At 41.0% G+C, this 23,112-nt stretch overlaps 2 protein-coding genes and 1 long non-coding RNA gene across 3 annotated transcripts; 2 read left to right on the top strand and 1 right to left on the bottom strand.

Annotated features, from left to right (window-relative positions):
* The first annotated feature begins 1,798 nt into the window (after nt 1–1,798).
* sgpl1 (sphingosine-1-phosphate lyase 1) lies at nt 1,799–17,511 on the top strand. The gene is made up of 14 exons (XM_022196317.2): nt 1,799–1,969; nt 5,220–5,385; nt 7,609–7,676; nt 8,003–8,150; nt 8,325–8,404; nt 9,728–9,856; nt 9,976–10,064; nt 10,158–10,266; nt 10,343–10,441; nt 10,532–10,678; nt 10,854–11,092; nt 11,188–11,334; nt 12,088–12,208; nt 15,440–17,511. Exons 1-14 carry the CDS (start codon nt 1,958–1,960, stop codon nt 15,578–15,580), a joined length of 1,695 nt encoding a protein of 564 aa, XP_022052009.1. The 5' UTR covers nt 1,799–1,957; the 3' UTR covers nt 15,581–17,511.
* Nucleotides 17,512–17,989: 478 nt separating this feature from the next.
* Nucleotides 17,990–21,708, bottom strand: pcbd1 (pterin-4 alpha-carbinolamine dehydratase/dimerization cofactor of hepatocyte nuclear factor 1 alpha). Its single transcript, XM_022196319.2, has 4 exons — nt 21,545–21,708; nt 20,655–20,786; nt 19,472–19,552; nt 17,990–18,506 (listed from the first exon to the last, which is right to left on the bottom strand). Exons 1-4 carry the CDS (start codon nt 21,545–21,547, stop codon nt 18,414–18,416), a joined length of 309 nt encoding a protein of 102 aa, XP_022052011.1. The 5' UTR covers nt 21,548–21,708; the 3' UTR covers nt 17,990–18,413.
* A 231-nt stretch (nt 21,709–21,939) lies between these two features.
* LOC110952669 (uncharacterized) lies at nt 21,940–22,898 on the top strand. Its single transcript, XR_002595820.2, has 2 exons — nt 21,940–22,142; nt 22,246–22,898. It is a non-coding gene; the product is annotated as an uncharacterized LOC110952669 (long non-coding RNA).
* The last annotated feature ends 214 nt before the right edge of the window (nt 22,899–23,112 follow it).

Genomic DNA, 23,112 nt, shown 5'->3' with positions numbered 1-23,112 from the left:
TAGATACATCCTTTCACTGTATTGTGGATTGTTACTCAATAAGTCCATCATAGAAATGATTATTTAAATAACTGATGAGGGTATTTTGTCAGGTGTCTTTAAGTGTACATATGAGCCCACTGCATTTTTCTGTAGCTCTAGTATAACTCTATAGTAAATCACAAGAAACTGGGAAATTATCTGTGCTGAGTTAAATGTCTGAGGAGGGCAATAAAACCTAAAGTTTCCAGTTAAAGAGTAGGTCACATACACTTACAGAGACTCTGTGCATCACAAGCTTAACACATTCTCTGACTGGTTTGTATCAAAAATGTTGGTCCATCTATACTGCAGAAATATTTGGTAGTACTGCAGCTCCAGTAGTTCTTTGATTGTCTAAAAAGACAAACACATTTTTTCTTTATCAGTACAACATTAGTAACTTAATGCCTTACCAAAGAGCAGAATCTATCTCCACTAAAACTGCTATTAGTCTCAGTAAGTGTCCTCATATTGTTGGATGTGTAGTTACAGTCCTCTGCAGCTCTGCGTCGCTGTTTACACTCCTACAAAGAAAATAACACCTTATTACAAAAGTAGCACCGAATGATGCCTTTCATAGTGTCGGAAATATGGAAACTATAAGTAGGATAAAGGTGAATAAAAGCAGCACACTGGTCGGTAAGCATGGTTTACAGATTTATAACCAACATTAAAGTCCAGAACTGTAGAACTTTAGCTCATTCATTGTTATTCTTTAACCAAGAAGCATTGTCTTCTATATTTGTAATGTTTGCAGAGATTTTGTGGGTTTTAGCACTTTAGATCCAAGTTTTGCAGCATTTAAGTAATTAAAGAAATGAATTGATTACTATTTTAGCACGGAAAAATAATTAATAAATGTAGTTTACAAAATTGTTGTTCAGTAAAATGATGTTCCTCCAATAATTAAAAAAAATATACAATAACTATTGAAATTACATAAAATGTACCTGAAGAATGCTTTCTAACAAACCTGAATGTATAAAATCTAAATAAATTGAAGTCATACTTTAAAATGATTGATTCAAATTGAATTGATTTACTTTGAATGCTAAAATAAACAGGTGGATACCGATTATACAGTTTCCAGTGTTCATACTGTCAGGTATAAATATATTTACATTTATATTTAACCATCTTTATATTGTATATTGTTGCTTTATATTGTTCCTTATGTTATTCTGTTGTTACTGTACAAACCCATACTGCATATATTCTATACATTATTTATGTACCTTGGATATTGCATTCTTAGATGCACTGTTTATACTATTAATTCTGCTCATACTGTTTAAATTATAACACAGTCACAACGCCCTTAAAGCTATTCCACTTGGACATTTTTAATTGCGTACTTTTGTTGCTTCTTTTGCACTTATAGTTAGATGCTAAACTGCATGTTTTAGTACTGTTGCTCTGTGCAGTGACAATAAAGTTGATTGTAATCTAATTTAATGATAGAATAGAAGAGAATCACTTTATTCATCCCCGAAGTGAAATTCAATCTCTGACTGAAGATGGCTGATCTCAGAATTTCTAAAATCCTGGTCACTAAATTGGTTAATAATGCTCTGATATGACTTGGTTTTGGCGTTTACGCAGAGCACTTGAACGCCGCAGCAGCTCTTTGCTAACTCATCCAGCTGTGAGCCTGAAAACGCGTCACGTTACTGCTCACAGAGCAGATCTGCAAATCTCGCGGTAAGTCGCCACCACGGGATGAGACTCATCCACAGCGTTGTCACATCTACGCCTGCGCAGACAGCGCGCAGCCCTATGAGGCTGTAGGTCACTTCCTGAATCAGGGTTAGCTTGCTGCTCTGTTTGATAGTAGCATGTAGATGAGAGCCGGAGACTCAAAGCAGCCTGCTGGAGGTGACTTTCCCGAGAAGCGGACCCAAAAGGTGAACTTTCGGTGACAGTTTGCCTCGACGACATGGATTACTGGGTAGGTGTCCCGCCACATTGGTCAGTTTCGTCTCTTACTCACAGTGAGGTGGACGGGACGATGACAGTGCTGGTACAAGACGCTTGAAGAAGCGAAGACTTGTTTATCAGTAGTGAAGTGAGCTAATGATCGACTTGTTTTGCTCTCAAAGATGCCCCTGAAATTGGACACTTTGCACGAAAGGGGGCACACTGTGTTTTCATACACCTTTAAATACCTGAAATTAAAAAAAATGGAAACATGTTCATAGTTTCATGCTAGGCTCCTATGTTAGGCTTCTGTTAAGTCACAATCTGATTAAATGCTTCCTCTTTAAAGGATTTAAAGTTCCCTGCTATTGTTTACTGTAGCCCCCACTGTGTAAAATTAGAGATCCTGTCCAACATAAACCTGCAGGAAGCTCAAACAAAGCGTAACCCTCAGCAAGAGCCACCAGAGAGCTGTTAAAAGGTTTTGGGCTTTCCTTAAATGTGCACAATCAACTTTGGCTGATAGCAGACATCAGCAGCAGCAGCCAGACAAAAGACTCAGCACTAGAGGGCAGCTGGTCTGACACACATCTGCTGTCAGTGCAGAATCTACTTCCAGTCTGTCTGTCCATGTCTGGACTCCTCCAGGTCAGCCCAGTGAAGAAGCTTTATTTTGATTTTCATCTAAATGTTAGTTCATGTTATGATAGCCTCACCTCCTCCCTGAGGCTTTGCAGTCAGACACCACAGCTGTAATTATTTTCCCCTGAGTGGTCTCTGCATCTCTTTGAACACCGTGGTGATGTATCCAGGAGCAGCCACCTCACGCCCAGTACATTTCCATGAGAACATGACCTCCCCTCAGAGACAACAAAAGGTCTCATTAGAGAATAGTCAAATGTTGCATGAGGGGGGGAGCAAAGGAATGGGCGTCCACTGCTTAACAATGAGAGGGACAATACTGGTCCAAGAGCCTTTGTGTTACCTTGGTTTAAGTTTTCCTGAGTCAAAGATGAATGGTTGGAATGGAAAAGTGTGTGTGGACCAGTAGGTGAAAACGTGTTGGATAGCAGATCTGTCCTTCTTAGTGATATCTGCTGACACCGTTTGATCTGTTTCTCTATGACAGATCACAGGTCACAGATGGTCTTTGTACTAGCCTACACTCTGTTCTGTGTCTGACGTAAAAACTCCTCAAGTCAAGACTCCCATTCAACACATGGTAATGGCTGATCTTCTGTTGCTTCCCAGTCGGCTCGTTGCTGCTGATCTTGCCAAACCTGTATGAGAACATGCTGTCCAAACCGGCAGGTGTAGCAGCTGTTGTCTGGGTAGGGGGAGGACTCCTGTGGCTCACTCACAGCCGTCCACTAAAGATTCACTGAAGAAAAAATGACTTTCACCTGAATTCATTTTCCACTCTTGGCTGATGATGCTCTAAATGATTAGGCTGTAGTATTACCTCACATCCTCTGAACTTGAAAAAAGATGTTGAGAAACTTTCTGGTCTCATAAACAAGTGTTCTATTGCTCAAGGGAGACTTGAACCATTGTACTATTAAGCAAAGTTTATCCCAGGCTGCACAGATTGTGATTGCCTAAGATATTGTCTTTTGAACCTTAAGCTTTCTCCATCTGATTGTGGCTGAGGTGGCGAGTCCTTGCTATCAAGCTGCCTGCTATTGTGCTGTAAAACCACCACAGGGAAGAGATAATGGAAAGATAATTTTGCTGCACTTTGGTAATTACATGCGTTGATATTTTCCTGTCATACTGCACTGATAAAAGGTTGGTTAGATCGTCCCAGACTGTAAAAATCACTGCATTCACTTTAGGATTTACAGCAGATTATTTCAGCTTTTATTGACACTTAAGCTCAGAAGTATATTATCGTCTTAAGCTCCGTCTGATCACAGATGAACTTCCTGTCTTGTCTGATCATGACTGATTGCAAAACATCCCCTCAGCTGGATGGATGTGCTGTTGCGGGTTTACACGGTGGGAGGAGTCCCTTGATAGTCGTCCAGTTCGCTGAGGGCGGTTTCTCACTCTCACCTGGTGAACGAGGAGCAGACTGTATTGTAGTGTGAGGGGAGAAAGTACTCTGTAGCTCTGACAATGAGTTCTGATGTAAGTACTTTCATTTGTGTTACTGGGCTTCACATAAATCATACTAACCTGCGTTTGTAACAGTTAACATACTAGAGGTGCAGTGTTTTAATTAGAAGTTGTTGATTAGTTGTTAAAGAATGTTTTATAACTGGGAAAAGTTACTGTTAAAGATTAGTCACTTCCTAACTGCTGACAAAGTTATCCCTTCATAAAAGTTTCATGGTGTATGTGTTGTTGGTAGATTTTCAGAAAGTCGGGTGACATTTACAGAAATTTAAAAACTGATTGAGTGAAATATGTCTTGCATATTAAGATTTAGGGCTTGTATTGATAATAATAGTGATATAAAGATTTACAGCTGTAATTAAATTTCCATACATCTGCATATATTGCAGATTTATAAATCAGGTGTCGTGTTTCAAAAATGTTTTTTTTAAAGCTGAAATTGAATGATTTTGAAATAAATTAGTCATGATGATCTCAAACAGTGACTGACAAGTGGTCACTTCCCCATTTTAAAATAGTAAAGCAAAAAAAAAAAAAAAAAATACTGACTTCCGAACTTAAAAACTCCCTCTGGTGTAAACTGAAGTCTTACACCACATTAACTTGTCCATATGGTGTTGGTTATGTAAGCGGTCAACACCATGCTTTAGTATTTCCACTTTAAACTGCAGTGTACCAATGACAGTCTGAAATGTATAGATTCAGATTCAGCAACAAATGTGAAAAACCAATAATGTCATCTGGCAGAATGAATGTATAAAACTGGTTTCTAGTCTGAATGTGTATGACCAGTTTACTCCAATATAACAACTGGCCATTGTGTGATGTAAAGTACTTTTACAGTGTTCGAGTAGAGTCGTCAGTGAGCTGTTCTGAGAATATTCCAGAGGAAACAATGTTGTAGAGTTGCATTTAAAGCCATTTTAAAGCAGGATGATAATATTTTAAGGGGGAAAAAACTTAAAATGTGTAACTCTGATGCAGACAGATGAATTTTTATGGGTTAAATCAACAAACAGAGAGGCACTTTAATGTATGAAATATGCAGTAATTAGTCGATGGAAACATGAGTAATGGTTGCTCTGTGCTTTATTATATTTTAATGCTGTCTTAGTGCAGTGGTCTTATCATATTGTAATGCATGCGTGTGTCTCTGTGTCCAGAGTGCCTTGGAGGTGTATAAGGAGATGTTGCTGCTGTACCTGGAGGAGGGCCGGCAGCAGGTCAACTCGCACTGCTCGCACCTGGAGCCGTGGCAGATCATCGGAGCGACCTTCCTCACCACACTGGGAGTAGTCTGGGTCAAAGGCTTCCTCTTCCAGCAAGAAAGTAATCTTTCACACATGACGCATGGCTTCAAAGTAGACCTGCCACTGTCTGAATCAGAGATAATGTACAAGAAAAGGTAGTTGTTCATGCAGCTTTTTGAGATGTTGCTCCTAGATTTTGGCTGCCTTACTGTACTTTGCAATCAGTCAACATAATGTTAAATTTTTACATCTGCTAATCTCATAAATGTGGCCCGAGCAATTAGTGAGTAAGGTTCCTGGATACTGTGCCATTAGTGTATTAAGTGTTTCTGTAGTATGCTTGAGAACAAAGCCTTTAATCAACAAGATTTTCTGGATGTGCTATCAGTCAGTCAGTGGTTACACACGTGGACAAAATTGTTGGTACCCCTCAGTTAAAGAAGGAAAAACCCACAATTCTCACTGAAATCACTTGAAACTCACAAAAGTAACAATAAATAAAAATTTATTGAAAATTAAATAATCAAAAACAGCCATTACTTTTGAATTGTTGATTAACATAATTATTTTAAAAAACAAACTAATGAAACAGGCCTGGACAAAAATGATGGTACCTCTATAAAAGACTGAAAACTATTTGACCAGAGTGACATGATTAACTCAGGTGTGTCATTTAATTGACATCACAGGTGTTTCCAAACTCATAATCAGTCAGTCTGCCTATTTAAAGGGAGACAAGTAGTCACCCTGCTGTTTGGTGAAAAGGTGTGTACCACACTGAACATGGACAACAGAAAGCGAAGGAGAGAATTGTCCCAGGACATCCGAAAAAAAATTATAGACAAACATCTTAAAGGTAAAGGCTATAAGACCATCTCTAAACAGCTTGAAGTTCCTGTGACAACAGTGGCTCTTATTATTCAGAAGTTCAAGACCCACGGGACAGTAGCCAACCTCCCTGGACGTGGCCGCAAGAGGAAAATTGATGACAAATTGAAGAGACGGATCGTTGGAATTGTATCCAAAGAGCCCAGAGCAACCTCCAAAGAAATTAAAGGTGAACTCCAAGGCCAAGGTACATCAGTGTCAGATCGCACCATTCGTCGTTGTTTGAGCCAAAGTGGACTTCATGGGAGACGACCAAGGAGGACACCACTGCTGAAAAAAACTCATAAAAAAGCCAGACTGGAATTTGCAAAAATGCATGTTGACAAGCCACAAAGCTTCTGGGAGAATGTCCTTTGGACAGATGAGACCAAACTGGAGCTTTTTGGTAAGGCACATCAACTCTATGTTCATAGACTCAAAAACCAAGCATATGAAGAAAAGAACACTGTCCCTACGGTGAAACATGGAGGAGGCTCAGTAATGTTTTGGGGCTGCTTTGCTGCATCTGGCACAGGGTGTCTTGAAAGTGTGCAAGGTACGATGAAATCTGAAGACTATCAAGGCATTCTGGAGAGAAATGTGCTGCCTAGTGTCAGAAAGCTTGGTCTCAGTCGCAGGTCATGGGTCTTCCAACAGGACAACGATCCAAAACACACAGCCAAAAATACCCAAGAATGGCTGAGAGAAAAGCGTTGGACTATTCTAAAGTGGCCTTCTATGAGCCCAGATCTGAATCCCATTGAACATATGTGGAAGGAGCTGAAACATGCCATTTGGAGAAGACACCCATCAAACCTGAGACAACTGGAGCTGTTTGCTCATGAGGAGTGGGCCAAAATACCTGTTGACAGCTGCAGAACGCTCATTGACAAATACAGAAATCGTTTAATTGCAGTGATTGCCTCAAAAGGTTTTGCAACAAAATATTAAGTTATGGGTACCATCATTTTTGTCCAGCCCTATTTCATTAGTTTGTTTTTTTAAATAATTATGTTAATCAACAATTCAAAAGTGATGGCTGATTTTGATTATTTAATTTTCAATAAATTTTTATTTATTGTTACTTTTGTGAGTTTCAAGTGATTTCAGTGAGAATTGTGGGTTTTTCCTTCTTTAACTGAGGGGTACCAACAATTTTGTCCACGTGTGTAAATTCCTCGGCTGCAAGGTCAGCACCTCCATCTTACTGTAGTTCTCAGAGACTGAGAGGTCAGTGGAGGATTCTTGGACTAAAGCAGCTCTTCAGTGCTTCTATGGTCAGAATAATACGTCTTGTGATACGCCAAAAAAAATGCTCACAGACCACATCTCGTCTTAACGTGTGATTATAGGCCACAGTCAGCTGTTTAATATTTGTGGTTGAGCGTGTGCCAGAGTTTCACCACAGCTGCTGCTTTGTCTCCTTCGCTAATAGGTCTCGCGTCGAGAATCAAGAAGCAGTGCTTTCGACTCATCAGAAAAATACCCTTCGTTGGCGCGGCAGTAAGTATCAGTGGTAAATCTGTTCCTTCTTTTCCCAGCAGATGTGCAGTGACTCTGTCATCCGAGGCTCCTATGAGTCAGTCTTGGATGACTGCTTATCCAAGAGGGGGGAAGGGGGGAAGGGGGGAGGGGGAGGAGGGGGAGTCAGACCTTTGGCATACTTACCGTCACGCACTGATGATAACATGTGGTTACTTGTGGTCAGTCGGTCACATTGTTACTTCACCTTTATTCGTTTTAGGGAATGACAGGCTTTATTGTGCTGTTGTTTTTCTTGAGTAGACATTTGATGGCAGTAAAGTAACTCTGTTATCTCTTTGTATCAGATTCAGAGCCAGCTGAACAAGGCTTTGGACGACATGTCTGCTAGTTTGTGTACTCTAAAAGAAGGCATGAGTTACACTAAAGAGCTGCCCTCTAAAGGCCTCTCCCAGAGCCAAGTAATGGAAAAAATCAAAGAGTACGAGACCCTGAGTAAGTCCTCATTCATCCCTGAAGCTCCAGTTCACAGCCTCTGTGGCTCACATTCTCAAGAGTGTTTCTAATCTTTTTTACTTATAAGAAAGCTTGTGGCCTCTTAGTTTCTTTGAAAAAAAAAGTGTCTTTGAGAAAACCAATGATTTCTAAGGACTTGACATGTCTTTACAGATGAGGTGAAGTGGGAGAAAGGCTGTGTTTCGGGTGCAGTGTACTGGTGTGATGAAACACTGACTAAGCTCCTGGTGAAGGTATGCATCTTTGTCTACATCTTTGGACTCTGGCATTCCAAGCACAGAAGCCAAGGTCAAGCTTGAATACATGTTTCTGTTAGTTACAGTTTCTTCTTCTCTTCATTCCTTTTAATGAGAGCAGTGCTGCCTTGGTTTGTTCAGAACTCACAGTCGGCTGTAGTCCTGAAAAGAAAATCTTAGTGGACTGAGATCATACATACTCTTGAGTCCATCAGTTGGTCCGGGAGAAAGGAATCTGGACATTATCTCTAGTTTAACAAACTAACTCACACTGTGCTGACTACACTCTTAAGTGCTAGCTTTATTAGAGTAGAGAAATTATAAATAAACATTAAAAGGTAGTATTTGCTGCATATAAATAATTTGAACCTGATTATTTTATACTGAAATAATAACAGCAATACAAGAATTATGTAGGGATATGGTGCAAACAAGTTTATAGATGATATGTCGGGTTGGTTATTGAGCTGTGATATTCAAACTGCTGTCTGCAAAATTTACACTCGACACTCTGGAAATCCGATAAACACAGTGCAGCTACGCCAACGACTGATTTATTTCATTCTCATTTCTCATCCGTGTACATATTGTAAATATTATTACTATTTTATTATTATTTTATTACTACTGCTGTGTTTATTGCTCCATAAGCTGCTGTAACAATGTGAATTTCCCCTGGCATGGGGAAAAACAAGGATTATCTCATCTTATCTCTTTAATGTGATATCAGTGTGAAATCATCTCCTGAATAGTCTCACTCACAGGAGATAAGCTGAGGGTAGACAAAAGTTGAAAGTTTGGAGAGGATTTGAAACATGCAGTAAGACAGCCCTGCTAGGTTTTTTTTTTCAGTAGATTATCAATTGAATGTCAGTGTTCTACCCTGCACTATTTTGAGGAAACACTGAAGCCGAATCCGTCACATAGTTGTGCCCAAAACAACTGTGATTGGTTTAAAGAGCTACAAACAAGCCAGAGGAGTTTTTCGCCTGTAGAAGAATGATTCTGAGGTGCAGCCAAACCATTATGTCCTACAGAATGGATTGATTAACCAACACTAACTTATTTAACGTTCAATAAGCGTTAAATAAGTTGGTACTAGCAGTCTTCATTAAGTTGGGCCAGTTTAAAAGGCTGTTCTCTGGCTTTCTGTTCCTCCTGCTGCCGGAAATAATAGATTAATTCTTGAAGTATGTTGATGTAGCGCTTTTATGCTTGTTAAAGTAACACCTGACAACGATCTAACCAAACAGCATTGAGTTAGATGATGATTAACTGACTCTTTATTTCTTTTGCCACTCATGTTTGTCTTTTTTTTAGGTGTATGGAGAGTTTGCCTGGAGCAACCCACTTCACCCAGACATCTTTCCTGGTGTAAGAAAGATGGAAGCAGAGGTTGTTAGAATGACGTGCACACTGTTCCACGGTGGACACAACTCCTGTGGGACAGTAAGTCACCAAACAGTACATGCTCAGAAACCTGATCTGACGAATCAAATCAAAGCCTTTATTGTCATTGTGTGACGTACAACGAAACTGGGGCAAATCTTTACTTCTGCTTTGCCCAGGTGACGTCAGGAGGAACTGAGAGCATTCTGATGGCCTGCAAAGCATACAGAGACATGGCGCATGAACGAGGCGTCAAATACCCTGAAATGTAAGCTGAGATCATAAAACATGAGCCCAGTTCAAGGCTTGTCACCAGAGCAAGTTGTACAATTACTCTTGTGTTTCGTTCCAACTTCTGCAGTCTTGCACCTGTGAGCGTCCACGCAGCTTTTGACAAAGCAGCACATTACTTTGGGATGAAGCTTGTTCACATTCCCCTGGACAAGAAAACAATGAAAGTAGATGTGAAGGTGAGGATGGAGTATGTGCTAACTCACTGCTATTTTCAGACATGAGTTAATCTCATGTTGTTTGTTCTCTTTCAAGGCCATGAGGAGAGCCATCAGCAAGAACACAGCCATGCTTGTGTGCTCAGCTCCTCAGTTTCCTCATGGAATCATGGATCCTGTTGAGGAAGTCGCCAAGGTTAGAAGCACAACATTTTTCCTTTTAAGTCAGTTCCAAAAAAAAAACAGGGAAGTCAAGTCTCTGACACTTTCCCTCGGTGTGTTGCAGCTGGCTGTACGCTACAACATCCCGCTGCATGTGGATGCCTGTCTGGGTGGTTTTCTCATAGTCTTCATGGAAAAGGCTGGTTACCCACTGGCACGGTTCGACTTCAGGGTAAAAGGTGTTACCAGCATCTCTGCAGACACCCACAAGGTAGGGAGTGGCTGCTAATTCCCTTCACATTAAACCTGCCTTAATCTTACCTGCAATTTTCCCTCACTGACATTAAATGTGTCGTATGTGCAGTGAAATGGTCAGTCTCCATTGGCACTTGGCCACAGTTGTAGTTATTTTAATTCTGCTTTCCATGTGTCGCATTTCTTTCCAGTATGGCTACGCCCCCAAAGGTTCCTCCGTGATCCTCTACAGTGATAAAAAGTACCGTCAGTACCAGTACTTTGTAGCACCAGACTGGCAGGGAGGAATCTACGCGTCACCCTCTGTAGCGGGTTCCAGACCGGGAGGAATCATCGCCGCCTGCTGGGCGACCATGATGCACATGGGAGAGAACGGATACGTCGATACCACCAGGAAGATCGTCAGCACGGCGCGCAAGATCAAAACAGAGTAAGACACACAGGTTGAGTGTGATGGTAATAACAGTACAAGAACTCTCAAGCTAGGATTTGTCTTCACTCGTCTCCTTTTTTTTCTTTTGACAGAATCAACAAGATAAAAGGAGTGTTTGTGTTTGGGGATCCAGAGGTGTCAGTCGTGGCAATTGGCTCTGATGTTTTTGATATTTTCCTTCTATCTAATGCACTGACGTCAAAGGGCTGGAATCTGAACACACTACAGTTTCCATCCAGGTATAAAGCAAATAACCGTAGACTGGCAGTCAAAGGTTTGGACACACCTTCTCATTTAATGGGTTTTCTTTATTTTTATGACTATTTACGTTGTAAATTCTCACTGAAGGCATCAAACTATGAATGAACACATGTGGAATTATGTAGTAAAGAATAAAAATGTGAAATAAGTCAAACCGTTCAGGGTTCTCACCAGGATTTTTTATCAGGGTAACGGCTCCTCCTCTCTCACACTCACACACGCTGCTCTCTCTCCCTCTCTCATGACGGAGCCACACACTCTCATAACAATATTTTAAACTGATAGCGTAACGGGCCGTTACGACAGCGTAACGGGCTGTTACACTGAAATGCGCTGGCGAGAACCCTGCCGTTATATAATTTAGATTCTTCAGAACAGCCACCCTTTGCTTTGATCACTGCTTTACACACTCTTGACATTCTCTGGATGAGCTTCATGAGGTAGTCACCTGAAATGGTTTTCCAACAGTCTTTAAGACGTTCCCAGAGATGCTGAACACTTGTTGGCCCTTTTGCCTTTACTCTTATTTTACACTTTTATTCTTTTCTACATAATTCCATCTGTGATCATTCATACTTTTGATGCCTTCAGTGAGAATCTACAACATAAATAGTCATGAAAATAAAAACCCTTAAATGAGAAGGGGTGTCCAAACTTTTGACTGGTCGTGTACTTTGATGGATTTAATGGTGTGACAAACATCCACAACTGCATCATCTCCTCTTTCACAGCATCCACATTTGTTGCACGGTTTTGCACACTCAGCCAGGAGTTGCTGATCACTTCATTCGCGATGTCAAAGAGCAGGTCGCCATTATCATGAAGAACCCCAAAGAGAAAACCACAGGAATGGTGAGTTAGTTCTGCTTATGTACACACTTGAGGCCTGTGCTGCAAAGCAGGTTCAACATACCCAGATTTGTTTTTGTTATCTGGACTCATTCCACAAAACAACCACAGTAAGCAGACACAAGAAGCTGGTTATCAATCCGGTAAGTCAACTCAGGGTTCCTCGATCTAGCTGTGAGCGCGTTCTCACATAAAAAAAGACAGCGTTGGCAGCAGATGACCAGTTGCAAACATGAACAGGTTTATAGCTGCGCATTTCACACAAAAATGACAAACTATAATCATAAACCAATATAATAATTTATTTTTTAATACAGGCTAAAAGCAACACAGCTGCTGCTGCCAAAATCAGAAAGGAAAACTGGCAACCAATGCAGACTGTGTGAAAGTTAATAGGGTTATTAATATTGCTGCCTTGCCATTAAGGAACAAGTAGTTCTAATTGTAGTAGTGTATTCCATTAAATTAATGTGTTGCTTAGACGTAGCCTCTTCTTATGGCGTGTAAGTTTTAGCTTTGTTCTTATGTTGTATCTGTGGTGGAGTTAAACAGTTTTAGGATCAAGTGAAGGATGAATACAAAAAACACCATTCAAACCTAAAATGAAGCGGTAAATAGGCTTACTGCAAGACCTATAAGGTCAACAAGTACAAGGATTTACAGCTTTAATCAGTGTGTTTTATTATTACACCGCCATAGAACAGGCCTGTAGAACTCTTGATTTGAAATTGTTTGCATCAACAGGAAAAAAAAATAAAGCAAAGAAGACTGAAGTTCCCTCTGCTGAGAATGGACAAACCCTCTGTCTCATTTCTGTGGTTGTCAGGGAGAACAAACAGGTTTAGGCGGTCCACAAACACTCTAATGTTCCCCTCTCACTAACTGTGCAGTGAGCTCCACATCATCTTTTACGAATGGTTGAGCCATTTTTCAGGAGAACTGGTTTGTTAGGAACAGTTTAGGCGTACACCTTACGTTACCGTGGTGATGTACCGCGATAAGAAAACCAGCATCCAACCTGAAAATAAAGAGTTAAATGCTTCACAGTACAGGCCTCATTCTAGAACAATACCACGACTAACTACAAACCCAATGCTAAATGACTTGACTAAACACTTGTGGTCACGTTTTCATAAAAGACACAATCTTACTCGGTCTGACTTAATGTTTGCATACCATTTTCAACACAGCACAAGTCTGACACGCATGCAGTCACATTAGCAGATAAGCATGCTCAAGCAATGTACTCTGGTTTGTGTGAAGCACTTAGGAAGGGATGTTTTAAAGCATTTCAGCACCAACATACACAACACACACTCTCATTCAAATCAATGAGAAAGTGTGTCAAACTCTTGACTGCTGGTGTAGGTCTTAAACATCACAGACAGCCAGAGAAAAAGGTTGCTGCCAAAATCAGTAAACATCTTTCACATTCACTTTGCACCACAATTTCACCCTACCACTGAAATGTCAATAAAAGCAACATTTTAATGAGATGAAAACAGTAGCAGGTAGTATTAACAGAGACTCTGCCATAATGAATGTCATCCAGATTTTAACAAAACTTTAACAGGAGCTGCAGTTCAGTTTGTTGCTTCCAGCTGTTTGTTAGAGTCTTTTCTTTTGATTTTATTAAAAAACCTGCAGCATCAGACTGCAACAGAGAGCGAGAGAGTTGTGCCATTTATATATGTGGGACAACAGCAGCAACTTCATGAATTACTTATGATTAGAAAGGATCATGCTGTCTGGCCAAAGCTTTAATGGTCTAAAGCAGGTTCTCAGAATCAATACCATGCCATTTTAGCCTTGATACTACATATTCTGCAGTATAACCTCTTATATGTTGGAATAGCAGCTTGTCATTCTATATCAGAGCTGCCACTTATAGACAAACCGTCTATACAGCACAGTGCAGCAAATATAATGGTCATTGGACCCAAAACGGAGAATATCCCATCATTTTAGTGTCAATTTAAAACATGTTCTTCCGTCATTAATAACCTACATCTACTTCATCTTTGTAGCGCTTGCATCTAAGTTCGACAAACCATGTGAAAAGCATTTATTTGGCAGACTGTACTGTTTGCTATGCTGTTGGCACACGTGGCATTTTGTTTTCTTCTTGTACGAACCATCAATTCAAGTTGACAAAAGCAGCTGGTTTGTGTTTGTGACAGGTTTCTGTTGAGTGGAAGCTCCACCCAGCTGGCATATACCACTATTGTGCCAGGCAGGTTTGCTGGCAGCATACATCACACTGAGGGCAACACTTGAGGGAACTGAAAGAGGCTGTGCCCTCATTTGCATAGCATAAGTGGAGGTACTATGGCTATAGGCAGAGCATTATACTGCTCAGGGGTGGAAATATAGTTCCTGCTGAAGAATCAAACAAATCATGATCAGTAGTTTATAAATTAAAATGAATTAACTTAGAAATGTACAGTAGGGATTCATTATAATGTTGGCAAGTCAGTATTGACAGATGAATACTTTAATCAATCAAATATTTCCCTTAAATGAAAATTAACAAGCAGAAGACGCATGCCAGGCTAACAGTTGATAGTTTGATTTGAAAATATTAACGAAAATTAAATGACATACACATTAATTAATTCTTCTTCTGGTCTTCTGGAACCTGTGACATCCCCTGCATGTACATTAGCTGTTGGCTGCTGCCTTTAAGTGCCTCAGGATCTGGTTGTGTTTTGTTAAAGGGCTTAAACACACCTGCCAGAGACAATCTGTTTCCATTCTAGCAGGTGCATGTGTGTCAGTCAGCTCTGCCTCGTGCACATTTTCCTCCTCTGCTGTTTCTGTGCTCGAGGCTTGTATTGGGACAGCATTGCTGTGTCAGCCTGGATGACAAGAAGTTCATTGTCGAAGTACAAGAAATCTTTTGATTCCAGACGCCCAAAACTCCAAAAAGGCTCAGCTCCTGACACAGTTCCAGCAGACATTAAAAATGTGCCACATTTGGGAATGGAAAAATATAATAATACAGCTACTCTCTGCATCGCTGTGTATACAGTTTAAAGAAAGCACGAGGAAAATACTTGCAAATAGTTAAGACATCTTTATAAAAAGAAGTTAAACCATAAAAATAAAAAGCAATACTTCAAAAACTGTGAACACCACAGACAGCTTATGCGTTTCTGTGGACGCAGCTCTGATTATACGCTTCCCTTATTATTATCTGTCCGTAAACTCGCTCATGTCTTCCTGCTGTTCCAGGGAGCGATCTACGGCATGGCCCAGTCCATCCCAGACAGATCCATGGTGACGGAGATCTCCCGAGGTTTCCTGGACTGTCTCTACAGCACTGAAGTGAAGCCAAGCACCAACCACATGAACGGCAACGGCAAAGCCCACTGAAACTGGAGTTGGCTCTCCAAGCCCGACCCCACCACACGCAGGGAAACACGCTCCTCGCCTACCAGAACTGAGCTATGCGCTCAAAGGTTGCCTTATATTGCATCCATACATCATACGGAAAACATCTGCAAAGAACTTTGAAGCACAAGCCACGGTCATTTTAATCAGAAACCGCTTGTAGCTCTGCACCGAAAGGGAACAGAGCAGAAATGACTGGGTCCAAACAAGTTTTAGTCTTTTAATTGTGTTCTAAGTGTGTTTTAGTTTTAAAAATCCATTTCAATTTTAGTTTTTAATACGTGTCTGTCATGATTTCTAGCAATTGCATAGCAAGACCATTCAGTTCTTTTTGATGCCAGAACAGTTCAGCTCGTTGCCATCGCTGCTTCACTCAGTGATGACTCAGCAAACACAGGAACCACTGAAAACTTATTAGAACCGCTGTGCTGCCCTCTAGCATGAAAGCTGGCGTACTGCTCCAGACCAGCCATGCTGTTATCTCTTTCATGTAGCAGTTCTCTTTGTTTCATGTAAAAGCACTGCAAGAACATATCAGGTTAATCTGTAAATCACTTGAAGCTGCAGATCTGATGATATGGCAGAAGTTTGGACGTGTTTGGCTTATTAGCACTTCATTTTGTTTTAATCTGCATTTGTGATCCACCTACAAGAGTTGAATTGTTAGACAGTGGGAGAATGATTTGAATAATGGGAGCTTTTAATGTCAATAATGTTTAATGAAACTGCTTTTAAATTTAAATAAGGGAGAACAAGGGCATTAGTATTTTGGAAGTGGAATCCAAAGCTTATCAGCCAGTTTGATTGTATCACTGATTGTGGTTATTTTTTCAGAATTAGGAAAGACTTCTGCACAGTAGCTGACTTGTCTAGTAGACTAGACTGTCATGTCTTTAAAGCCCCAGTTGACTCTAATATTATCCAGTTGCAGGATCTCAATAACTCCTCTGTAGTCTGCACAGTCATCTGTTTGTGTAACACCTTGTTGTCATAATTTGTCTCCTAACTCAATCTACCTCAGTTTTCACTCAATACAAATTCATTCAGCCACTGAAACACATTCTGTTTCCCATTTCTCACATCCCAAACTTCAGTGTTGACAAACTATAACAAAGTGTTCTTAAATACGCAGACGCCGACAGGAAATAGATCCACTGTGATTAAGGTTTTTGATCCACAGACTGACAGATTAGATAGCTGTTTTTCTGTTGTTGTTATTGGGAGAAACCCACTGTCTGCCGTGTCTGAATGTGGATCTACTGTATTTTATCCATTCAGCAGGATATGTACACATTTACTAACAGGTTGATAACTTAACAATGCATACTGTAACACCAAAAGGACCTTGTTCTCTTGATTTCATGTGCTTTCCTAATATTGTTGAAATTATGTCCATGTTTGTGCAATATGTAACTTTTCCTTTTATGAAGTGAAACAGAGGGGAATGCTCTGCTATTACTGTTCAAGAGATTGATTAGGAGCATCATACTGAATGACAGCTTACCAGCATTTATTAGTGTAATCTGAGCATTTGTGTGACCACTGGGTGTTCATTAATCGCTTCATTGTTGAGTCTTTTTGTGAGTGTTTTCAGCAGTTGTGTTTTTACATACTGAAAAGTTTTAAAGAGATTAGACATGAATGTATTTAGGTTCTTACACGTACAAGGATTTTCCCATCTTTTAGTCCGTGCCTGGTTAAAAGACTGATGAAACTAATGATTCAAGATCAAACCATCATCGGTGTCCATCCTGAAATATTTTGCCCCAGTCACAAGTTTGGGAAACTCATGCCTGTGCAACAAAAAAGACTTTTTCAGTTCATCCTGTTTGCTTTGAGGAAACATCCTCAAAACATTTGATGATTGAATGGCCAAGAGATCTATTTTGAATAAAGACTTTTCTTGTAAATTCCTCTTGAAGCAGTAAGTCGCAGTGATTGCCCTACGCAGACAGTGTGCAATCTGTCATGTGCTTTGGTGGCATTATGTAGCAATAATAACTGTTGGTACTTATGTTGTCGTAGCAGTTTTTTTTTCCACGTTTATAAGGGATTTGGCTTCATTAAAGTCTGCTACTCTTGCAAAACTTAAAATATTATACATCTAAATACAACCTTAAGAACACGAGAGAGAGATGTTGATTTAAAACTGGTCATTTTTTTGTTGTTTTTTTGGTTAAGAGTACTGGAACAGCTCTGCACACTGTCTCATCACATGTGAGATTGTGAATGTACAATGTTTAAAGAGATTTCTCTGTTTGGTACATTCTTATGTACGTGATTTACGTTAGGAAACATCTGATGGTTGAAACAGCAAACACCCACTAGGCGCTTAGTTGACCACAGCAGATGGCTCTACAATGTCGTGTTTTCAATAAAATGCATTCAGTCTGATGATAAAACCATTTCCTGGTCATTTTTCAGTTACAGCAAGGACAGTTTGACAGAGAACAACATTTTACTCACACAATACAAAAACATTCGGCACATAAGACACTGGTTGGTTCAGAAAAACAAATGTTTCACTGTGAATGCTATAACTGGAATGGTTGCTAAGAAATTACTTCAGCTCTTAAGATCTGATTTTGTAAGCACAATTTTAACATTTTCTTTAGCTAGTAGCATTTTTTCACCATGTAGAACTCTTAACATCAGCATATTTTTATAAGCACACTTTGATCCTTGCAGTCTACTCTAACAACTGATTCTAATTCTTTGGATTTTGCAGGTCACATCAGAGATTTTTCTGTTGAATGACTGTACGAAGAGCTGCGTCTTCTGACAACTTCAGCTTTTACTGCTGAAGTGTCGGATGTCACATCAGAGATGCCTGGTCGATGAAGGTGGCCAAAGTGATGTCACGCTGAGACAGACCTCCACAGTCATGTGTGCTGAGAGTGATCTGGACCTGCATGAACAAAGGAAGATGGAGGAGAGAGTGGAGATCTGTGAGTATGAATGATCACCTACTCTAACCTTATTACAGACAGACACTGAACCAAAAATAACCAGTAGTGAAACTAAAAAGTAGCTGAATAGTAAGCATGGTTAATAAGTTAAATTTTAAAATCCAACTAACTGTAGCACAGGATCCCCATAGTAAAGGGGTCCCTCACCAATCATGGATTTAATGCCTTCCTGCCTTCTTGTCCAGATATATGAAGTCCATGCCCCGTTCTATCGCGTTCACTGTAGCTTGAGCACACCAGCTCACCTACAGCTCTACACTGTTAAACCATTTCATGCTGTTCAGTGGCAAATTGTAAAACTGGTGTAATTCAGCTAAACCAGACTGGAACCGGAAACCGATTCTAAAAAAAAACAACAACAGCACAGAAAGCGCCACCTGTAAACTGATAGGATTGGTTCTTTTGTTACATATGAAACCCCAGAGATCTTAATCTACATTCTTTGACCATCATTGTTACCATAGACTGATGTGCAAGAAGATGGACGTAGCCAATGTGCGCACCCAGCCTATTGGTTTGTTGACTACCATTTTGAAGCTTTGTATTTTGATAGCCCCACCATAAAACATACTTTTTGTATATGGGACCCTGATTTACTAAATGAACGCCATGGTGTATCTGAAGACTCCTGAAACTAGCAGCTGAGACCTTAAACTCATTTGGAAAATGTTTACTGAGGGAACAAATCGTATGAGAATAGATTGATTTTCTCATAGACTTCGATGCAATCTGACTTCTTTTTGCAGCCAGAGGAGTTGCCCCCTGCTGGCTGTTATAAAGAATGCAGGTCTGAGGCACTTCAGTGTCACGATTACATTATTTACAGACTAATGTTTATGTTCATGACCTTTCAAATGTACCAGCCCTTTTGGCATGTAATCTGCATTGCATGAGTTTTTAATACCTTATTATAGACATTGAACCACTCAGGATGATGATCCATCTTCTCTGCTTGTAAAGCCACTCTAGACATAAATCCGAAAGCCTAGAAAAGTAATAAAATTGTTTTTTTTAAAAAAGATATAAGCATGCATATAAGTACAAATGTACATTGATGTGTAAGTTAAAGCTGCTGTCCGGAGTTTCCGTTTGTTTTCAATTTATGTATCATTTTTTAACAAAGCTTAAATGTGTTAGTCTAGTTCGATACTATAATATAAAGTTAGAATAACGCGATATGAAAATTTATTCCTGAGCTCCGCCTTCCTCTCATAGACCCCCATGTTATTCCAAAAAGCGCCGGTTGCTGCCGACCAATCAAATTCGAGCTTCAGCTTTGTCATGCTGTCAATCAACGGTTACGCACACAGCAAGCAAGCCCATGCAGAGGTGGGCGAGCTACGCACTACGCAACCGCGCGCACATTTGTTTTGCTTGTGGAGGAGAGAGCATCAGGGCTCAGCAACTTCCAGAAAAGTTACCAATCCCACGGCTTGTCAGGCCAAGAGACTGCAGGACGTTTTTTGGCTTGGGGTGCTCGCGTCGCTCCCCGACCACGGCCTCCATAGCCCGCCTGACGGCTTCGTTTAGATGCTGTGGTCGGGGTGCTCGCCTCGCTCCCCGACCACGGCCTCCATAGCCCGCCTGATGGCTTCGTTTAGATGCCCGACCTCTGGAGGAAGATGTTGGGGCGTCTGGGACATACTCTTCGTCAGAGGAGTCATGCAATTCTGAACTCTAGATAGAAATAAATAAACAATCTAACACATATACACGCGTAAATGCACTAAGTTTGATAAACAACGTCATCGAGAGGGATACACGAGTGTAATCACATATTCAAACTTTACTCGTTCGTCCTAGCAGATTCATGTTATTTTGGTATTAGGACAAGTTAGACTCAATACAGCATTCTAACGTAATTCCTTTATTATTTACTAAATGTACTAAATGCAGAAGAAGGGAAAACAGCAAAACAGGCAAGATGCTGCAGCACTCCGGGCACTTCTCTCATGTACTGCGCGCGTGCACAAATAAAGGGGCGAAATCAGAGGGAGGGAGGCTGGGACCAACAGCGTTTTGGGAGACGCTGCGATTCAAACTCCGGACAGCAGCTTTAAGTGTAATAATATATGATATATAAGAACCTGATTGAAGTCTTTGAATATAAACTCTTTGTAAATGGCGTCCCGTCCTACAACCTCCACCCACTGAGCGCTGCGTAGCAGAGGGAGTAGGTGGGCCCTCTCCTCTTCAGTCAGACCCTGGATCTTACCAGCCTGGGAGGACAGAGCAGAGGTAACTGTGCAGCACACTGGAGAGGGGCAGCTTCACAAACACAAACTGTGATTGGTTGTGCAGAATCTCATCTGGAAGCAATCAGAGACTGCATTCCTGGTTTAAAAAAATAGCTGGTTCAAAGGTATGTGGTGGTGGGAGGGGGGTGCTGCTCCCTCCCGGTCACTCGCCTCCTAATCTTGACACATGATGCAGAGTCACATGGTCACACATAGGCAGTTAGGCTGGTTTTATTCAGCCTCCAGGATGAATCCAAACAGCACGGCCAACAATTAACAATAGTTAAATGTGATTTTATTGCACAGTGTGTCGTCAGATGAGCAGTCATGCTTATAAGCCAGCAGAGCAAACAGATGTCATGACCGCCGCCTGAAGCAGAACAATGACATCAACAGGTATCATAGCAACGCTCTAATCTGCTCGATCTGTGCAGTGAATGAGCAGCACACACTCAGCTCCCTCTGGTTTAAACCTCGTGTGTTCAACAAACACAGCACCTCGATGCAAACACAGAGACAGGAGAAGGTGCTTATTTTCTATATCTGCAAAATCCCTCTGGCACACATGACAATTTGTGCTGTTTATCTATCTGAACATCTTCATGTATTAGTTTATAGTGAAACCCGATTAAGTGGAGTTTTAGACTATGAGAGTGAGTAAATATCAACAGGTGTGTGAGGCGGTTATGCAGCCCTGTGCGCCAGACCTGACATACACTGTAGAGAGGTTGTGTACTCACCATGTTTGCAGAGTGTTTTCATGCACAAGGGGGAGGTTCAGTTCCAGATCCCTGCTGCACAGAGGCAAATCTACTGTGGCAGCCAGTGAAAGCAACTGGAATGAATCCATGCACTGTGGGTCCTGTCTAGCTGCCCCTGCACAAGCCTGAGCAGAAATCCCCTCTGCTGATAGGCTGTGCAGTCACTTGTCAGCATGGGTTTAATCATAAACTGTCATCTGTTGCACAAGGCATACATGAGGCCAGCTATGGAAAGAGGATTCAAAGCAAAGGCCTGTGTGTTTGCAGTGTGATGACAGCCAGGGGCGGATCCAGATTAATTTTAGTGGTGGTGGTGGTGGTGGGGGGCACAGGGGGGTACAACGGATATTTTGGGGGGGCCACCGAAAAGTTGTAAGAAAAAATGAAAGCTGCTACCGACCTCTCGCTTTTACAAAGTATTTTTCATGTTTTTTTTTGTTGGCTCTTTAACCCAATAGGAAAGCTGTATATGACCTTTTCATTTTGTATTGTTAACATTCAAATTGATGGACTTGTTTCCTTGTTTATGTGAATTACAGCATCATCAGCTGCAGCATCTGCCTGTTATGTAAAACTGGTAAGCTCAATGACAGTATCCTGAGGGCAATTAAGTGACAAATATTGTGCAAGAATAGCACTATATACACTCACTCTGTTTCTCCCTGTGTCCTTTCCCTGAGTGTCCCTAGTCCCAGAGCTGGATGCTTCAGATCTGCACTTGCTGTCCCACAAACTGGCCTAGTCTCCATCATGTCCACTGTGGGATGCTGCTGCTTACCTTCCTCCAGCCCACTGCTTCCAGCTGCCCATTTCCACCAGTCTACTCTGCATCGCCCTTACTATACTTGATATGCTCATCTACTTACTGTTTGAATTTTACTACCAGCTATATATGTAGTATTTTTAATGCCAGAGTCGTACACCATAACAGTAAACTATGAATCAGTTTAAATGGTAGCTTGTACTTTGTATGTATCATTTATCTTGTCATGCATGTATCCAACTGTGTGTCATATGTTCCTTGTTCCCCACGCCCCTCTTCTCCCATCCCTCCTCCTTTCCACCCTTCTACCCTTCTACCTCTCTACTTCTACCCCTTTACCTCTCTACCTCTTCTGTTCCTCTCAACCCGCCCGGCCAGCAGGCAGATGGGTACCTCCTCATATAGAGCAGGGTTCTGCTCAAGGATTTTTTTCCCTGTTAAAAGGGTGTTTTCCTTGTCACTGTCACCTTAGGATTTGCTCCGGGGATCAGGCATGTGGGTTCTGTAAAGCGTCTTGAGACAATTTGACTGTAATTGGCGCTATATAAATAAAATTGAATTGAATCTTCACCAGCTTCATTCAGATCTTGGTGTTTGAAGAAGTCATCCTGATGGACCACGCAACAGTTGGGCAGGTTCTTGATCAGGCGGTTGGTGAGGGTGGTTTTCCCTCCATTGGTCACGTCGCCGATGCCGATGATGTACTTCATGTTCTCGGATTGGTCAAAGCTCGATAAATGGTAAAAAACGTCAACAAAAACTGGGTTGGGAGTGATGGGACATG

This window comes from Acanthochromis polyacanthus, chromosome 15 (genome assembly GCF_021347895.1).
Source record: "Acanthochromis polyacanthus isolate Apoly-LR-REF ecotype Palm Island chromosome 15, KAUST_Apoly_ChrSc, whole genome shotgun sequence".
Classification (NCBI taxonomy): domain Eukaryota; kingdom Metazoa; phylum Chordata; class Actinopteri; family Pomacentridae; genus Acanthochromis; species Acanthochromis polyacanthus.
Note: the sequence above shows the minus strand (reverse complement) of the source record. Positions and strands in the feature narration are given on the sequence as shown.